The sequence below is a fragment of the Nematostella vectensis genome, chromosome 11 (genome assembly GCF_932526225.1).
Source record: "Nematostella vectensis chromosome 11, jaNemVect1.1, whole genome shotgun sequence".
NCBI classification, from domain to species: domain Eukaryota; kingdom Metazoa; phylum Cnidaria; class Anthozoa; order Actiniaria; family Edwardsiidae; genus Nematostella; species Nematostella vectensis.
In genome coordinates this window covers 1,154,982-1,161,376 of record NC_064044.1, presented here as the reverse complement: position 1 = coordinate 1,161,376, position 6,395 = coordinate 1,154,982, and the positions used below count along the sequence as shown (strand labels likewise).

The 6,395-nt window shown below is 38.2% G+C and overlaps 1 protein-coding gene across 3 annotated transcripts in view; it reads left to right on the top strand.

Moving 5' to 3' along the window:
* The first annotated feature begins 1,554 nt into the window (after nucleotides 1-1,554).
* LOC5511434 overlaps nucleotides 1,555-6,395 on the top strand; it is a 60,383-nt gene continuing 55,542 nt past the window's right edge. Inside the window, exons 1-4 of one of the 3 annotated variants that reach the window (XM_048734356.1) lie at nucleotides 1,555-1,750; nucleotides 4,201-4,306; nucleotides 5,643-5,774; nucleotides 5,985-6,238. In XM_048734356.1, the coding sequence (XP_048590313.1) occupies nucleotides 4,240-4,306; nucleotides 5,643-5,774; nucleotides 5,985-6,238 (453 nt within the window). In that variant the 5' untranslated portion in view covers nucleotides 1,555-1,750; nucleotides 4,201-4,239. The remainder of the gene's footprint in view (nucleotides 1,751-4,200; nucleotides 4,307-5,642; nucleotides 5,775-5,984; nucleotides 6,239-6,395) is intronic. The other 2 variants (XM_048734355.1, XM_048734354.1) reach the window with 2 other exon arrangements.

The window sequence follows — 6,395 nt, the reverse complement described above, 5'->3', positions numbered from 1 at the left end:
CCTTCAAACCCGCTCGGACAATCTCTTGAAGACCTGGGACCTAGGGCTTTTCAAGATTAGCGCTGGTATAAAACGAGCAACGTCAAAAGTTGTACGATTTTGCTGCTCGTATTACCCTACCTTTACTCATTATCAAGTCGAATATTGGCTCATCAATTATCTTGCCAAATAAGGTGCAAACCTATTTTTATTTAACACTTTTTGTGAATAAAACAAAAAAGTTACCTTCTACTCATCTTAATCATCCCTACATAATATTCTTTTGACAAATGGAATGTATCTGTAAAAAATCAAGTTAACAAGTTACGTATTTAGTTATTTTTCTCAGAGAAATTTAACTTTGCAGATGGCAGCTAGAGTATGATAATAAAGCGTTTTAACTAAACAATGTCTTGATTACCTCAACGTCGCAAGTTACTTAAGTACGGCGAATATTCCCAAAATGCAAGATATGTACTCCTGTTTTATAATAAATGCTTGTAGCTTTCGTTTGCAATTTCTGTGTCCAATGCCATGCTTTTTAGATATTCTCCCATAACTCCTCTCAAACCACAACTATTTCATCTACAATGTAGTGATTTTCGTTTTTTGTATTTTGAATTTTGTATATTGAAGCAAACGAACACCTCTGTCATCTAGACAAATAATTTCGACTTCTATACAAGAGTTTCAAGTTCCCTTCAAACTAAATATCTTTGTTTTATCTAGATTTTATTACCATTGAAAAATGTGACAAACAGGATGTTTGCACAGGGCGCACTTTCGTCAAGAGGGCATTTCTATCCGCAACCAAAACACCATTTCATCATTGGGATAAAGTAATTATTTAAAAAACGCATTTAAAAAAAATGGTAGGCACATAGATACACAGCGATATTGAATTAAATTTAGTTGATGGCTTGCCGCGATTAACGTTTTTATGTTGCCTTGAAAAAGCTCAATTAATCATAGAATTTGAACTTCAGACAACATTCATGATATTTTTAAGAAAATCAGATGTTTTGGCAAAAAATACTGAAAATCTGCTGATCAAAAAAAAAAAAACGTTAGCATGTTTTTTCTACATTTTCTTATCATTTCAAAAAAATGATATAAATTTTATATGAATTCGACCTTGCCACCTTCTGAAGTCGACACTAACTTCAGGAATAGTGAATGCGAACATAGAAATGTGTGATATTGATAAAGCAAAAACCCTGCCTTAACGGCGCGCAATACACAGTGTAACATATCTAGTGACACCGACGTGTGCTTATTAAGACCCTCGCATCTTTGCTTGACGATTGGCTTATGCAGGAAGTTTTCAAATTTGATTAAATATCCATCAAATGCTGTCGCTTATTTCCTTTCTTCAAATGAAGTCATTTTATTCTTAAAGATTCCCCTTGCAGACTTTACAGATGCTTAATTAGCAAGAATACATCTGAACGACTGCAACATTTGTTCACGTTTTGAAGACAATCTTTGGCGTCAACAAATATTGTCATATAACATGTTTAGTATTAGCTGACGTGCGCGCGTCGATGTATTATTCAAATTTCCGTTCTTTGCTGATATTTTCTATCATTTACTTCCCGAAAAATAAAGTAATATTGGCTTACTTTAAAAGTACTCGCTTGAAACGCTAAACAGTCAAGAAAAGGGCGGGAACGAGTGCACATTGTTTAAAGACGCCACCCCCGAAAAAAGAGCTGAGATTACTACCGCGTGGCTTTGGGTAGCGGACTTGAACTGTTTTCACCTGCTGGATGTAAGTAAATACACGCTGTAGCATTTCACTATTCGTCAGTTCTACCACTGATCACCATTCGTACGGCTAATCATAAAAAATAAGAAAAACTCTTAGGGCAGAATTATTAGCTGGTTGATTTTAAGTTTCCGTTAGGCGAGGGTTGGATTGACTTTGAACCCAACCCGTGACAAATACACGATGTGTATGAAGCATACAACAAGTTTTTCTAGTATCATAGTTTTCCTTACTACTTTGTTTGCATTTCTCATCTCCCTGGCCGGCATAAAAAGGCGCTTATTATTTCTCAATTGAAACTAACTTTATTCTTATCTAAATCTGGCAATTTAGTTTTGGAAGATAATAACACGATTTGCTTTTATTTACAGAAAATATAAATCCGACATTTGGGGTTACAAATCCTTTTCGAAGTGATAATTTTTCAAATTGTCTTAAGACTATAGAAAAACAAAAGAGTAATGACTTCATCTTAGAAACGTTATACAAAAACAAGATTTTATTTGCTGCAAATATTGTTTTAAAATTAAGCTAGAGTTTTGGGATTATATAAGAAATAAGGATAGAATAGAGGAAGGTAATTTACTTTTTGGTTTTGGGAGAATAAGCGGGCTAAGTGGTCGGCCAGAGCTTGGGTTAAATAGCTATAACAAGTCAAAACGCTGTTAATGGAACTATATTAACGGAAACTCTTGGTATGACGATAAGCTAGAGTGCGGAGGCGGCGACCGGGAGGCGAACATCAAAACATTTATAAGGGAACACTTGGAACTTTTAATGCAACTTCGAAATCCACAATGAAATGATCTTCTCACTTATTTTCCGTCACTCAAACTCAAGGGCTTCTTTTCACCACTTTTTTCATTGAATTAGGAAAACATGCATTATTTTTTTATAAAGTATTCACCTGAAACCTCTTAAGGGTTTGCCTTTTTACTGGTCCAAAGCATTTTGAAATGTTTTAAACCTGCACTTATAACATTTGTTTTTATTTATAGCCATTTGTTGAAAAGAGATTCTCATTGTGCTGGGTGGATACATTTCTTTTAAATTAAGCATCTGGTTCATGAAAGCAATACCGACAACTCAATCATCAGATTAACATGCCTAAAACTTAACAGACACCTTCTGTCTTGAACACAACAATTAATTGTTGGTTCCTTTTTTATGCCAATCAGTGTTACGCCTACCCTATCTATACTATAACATCTCTATCTGTGTTTTTCTTAATCGTACCTACCGAATCAAAATAATCTCACCTTTCCATTATAATAAAGATTTTAGAATGCTTTATAAAAAGAAACTAAATCCATTAACTTCGTTCATGTAAATTTTCGGTCGTATTGCTTACTTTATTAAAATTATAGTCTTGTCGTGAGATGCTCTTTACGTACTTCACGTTCTAGACTGGGCACTTTGTCAAGAAATAAAGAAAGCTTTTTATTTGTTAACTGGGAGATGGCCCGAATGTTATAATAAAGATTTTAGGTACAGTATAATCCCGCCAAATCTAGCTTTGACGGGTAATACTAGCATAGATAGTGGTAATACAGTAGAACCCCTATAACACGAACTCTGAAGGGATTTTAGGATAGTAGTAATAGTGTAGAACCCCTATAACACGAACTCTTTAGTTATACGAAATTCGCTTTCTCGAACATTGAAATGTCCTAGTGATAGGAGCCCATCACTATGAACGTACATTTTGACAAAGGGAGTTCATCACTATGAACGTACACATTGACACAGGGAGCCCATAACTAGGAACGTATAAGTTGACACAGGGAGCCCATCACTTGAAAAGTGCAACTTGACACAGGAGGTCCATCACTACTAGGAACGTACAATTACGGTTTTACAGTACAGTATGTTGGTTCATTAACGGGAGTCGCCAGCAACGCCGGATTTAGCTGCATTTTGTGAATTCTGTGCTGCATTCTTCACTACCTCGTATTATACTTATATATCAATACAATTTACGTACCACTGTTTGATACATCTAGATTGTATCAGCATTTAAGGTAAGAGTTAATGTGTGTGCTACGTGTGTTACGCTAATAAAGTAGCAAATAGATGCAAGAGATGAATCATCAATCCCGTCAAGCATGGGCTCCACGACGAGAATGCAGCTCCGTATCATACTTATCTAACTTACATTTCCTGCTCAAACTACTTCAACTTTAAATCCATAAGCTGAGTTGTTAAAAACCTCGATCTATTTGATGAGTTACACATGAAATAGCCTAGAACAAGTTACGAAATCATTTTTCTTTGGAGCGTAAATCTTTCGAATCAGGAGTTTCAAGTGAGTTCCTCCTACCTTTTTTTCAGGATATAATCTGATAACTAACAAGTTTTCTTAGTTACGACCACATAACACCGGAGCCTTTTCAGATGCCTGAAGGTGTAAGAGAGCATCCAGTTAAGGCCTTTGACTAATAATTCCATTTCAGATTGTATTGTTCTTAATCATTTCCCCCAAGACGTGCTTCATGGCATGGGTAACACTGCTCATGTTGTTGAATTTGGTTCTTGTTGATGCGATCGATAATATGACCGGTAAGTGTCCATTTGTTACTTTGTTTAACACGTCCTAATACTTTGAGGGTAACTTAAATGCATTAACCACCGTGCTATTTTTTGGAATCGTGTGACAAGAATGTGTTTTAACTGTGACATGACCGTGTTATAGCAATGATATTACATCCGTAAACTTCTAGAGGAGGCAGATAAGAAGATTTATCGTACTCGCTTAGATCAACCTGAATATCCTCTGAGCAAAATCCTGCCTAAGAAAAAAGACCAAAAATACAACCTCAGAAAAAGAAATGTGATTTATCCTAGGGTTCACTCAGAGCGATTCAAAAATACTTTTGTCAATAGGCTTGTCTTTAAATATAGTGACATATAATTGATGTAGCGCATTTACTTATAATCGGTTTCTCCTACATTTTGTAAACTTAGACATGTTGATTTATCTAAGGCAATAAAGATTATTATTATTATTATTATTATTATGATATGACAGTGTCATAACCGTCACGTGACACTGGTGTCATAAGCGTCACGTGACACTGGTGTTAAAACCGTCACGTGACACTGGTGTCATAAGCGTCACGTGATACTGGTGTTAAAACCGTCACGTGATACTAGTGTCATTACCGTCACGTGATACTGGTGTTAAAACCGTCACGTGATACTAGTGTCATTACCGTCACGTGATACTGGTGTCATAACCGTCACTTGACACTGGTGTTAAAACCGTCACGTGATACTGGTGTCATAACCATCACGTGACACTGGTGTTAAAACCGTCACGTGATACTAGTGTCATTACCGTCACGTGATACTGGTGTCATAACCATCGCGTGACACTGGTGTCATAACCATCACGTGACACTGGTGTCATTACCGTCACGTGATACTGGTGTCACAACCATCACGTGACACTGGTGTTAAAACCGTCACGTGATACTGGTGTCATAACCATCACGTGACACTGGTGTTAAAACCGTCACGTGATACTAGTGTCATTACCGTCACGTGATACTGGTGTTATAACCGTCACGTGACACTGGTGTTATAACCGTCACGTGACGGTGGTATAGTTACCATGAGCATGATATGACAATGGCATGATCGTGACGTGACCGTTTTATGGCCTGGCGTGACAATAGTAGGATATCGTGACCTGACCAAGTTATGATATCGTGATCTGACCAGATTATGATATCGACATGACCGTGTTATAATCGTGAGGTGACCGTGTTTTAATCTTGAGGTGACCGTGCTTTACTCGTAATGTGACCGTGTTATAATCGTGACGTGACCATGATACAGTCATGTGTTTCCATTCAGAGTACAAATATTTATTTAATGATGATTGTCTCCCAAGCCGACTGTTCGTTCGAGCGAGGTTCCATGTGTAACTGGGAAAATGTCGTAACTGTAGACGAGTTTGATTGGAGCCTGGGACGAGGGGAAACTCCAAGCGCCTTCACAGGCCCCCGCGGAGATCACACCACAGGTAACCCGAGTAAACAGTAAAGCTATGATAATTAAATAATAATTAAAGCATTTAAGATTTAAATTCGGTGTCAAAGAGAGATGACTTCGATGACAATACAATTACTTATATGGGCATTCGCATTAATCCTACTACTAACATAATCATCATCTCCGCTAAAATCTGAGCCAAACAGCATCATAAATGCTCATAAGCCATTCCAATCACCAGGCTCCGGTACCTACTTGTTTATCGAGGCTTCCTACCCTCGAGGCATGGGCGACTTCGCGCGCATCACCAGCCCCCCGCTGACCGGTCCTCAATGCCTGATGTTCTGGTATCACATGTACGGCGGCGACATGGGCAGGCTTATAGTCCAAGTCAACACCACCGGAGGGGTCCGGGCGCTGTGGTTCAAGGCGGGAGAGCATGGCCAGACCTGGCGTGCGGCACAAGTCGATATACAGGAGAAGGGGGAGTTTAACGTTAGTAATAAGTCCTAGCGTGCGACACGGGTCTATATACAAGATAAAGCGTGGGGGGGGGGGGGGGGGGTGTTAACGTAAGTAATAAGACCTGACGGGCGGCACAGGTCCATAAACAAGAAAAGGGGGAGTTTAACGTAAGAGGCCTTACGTGATG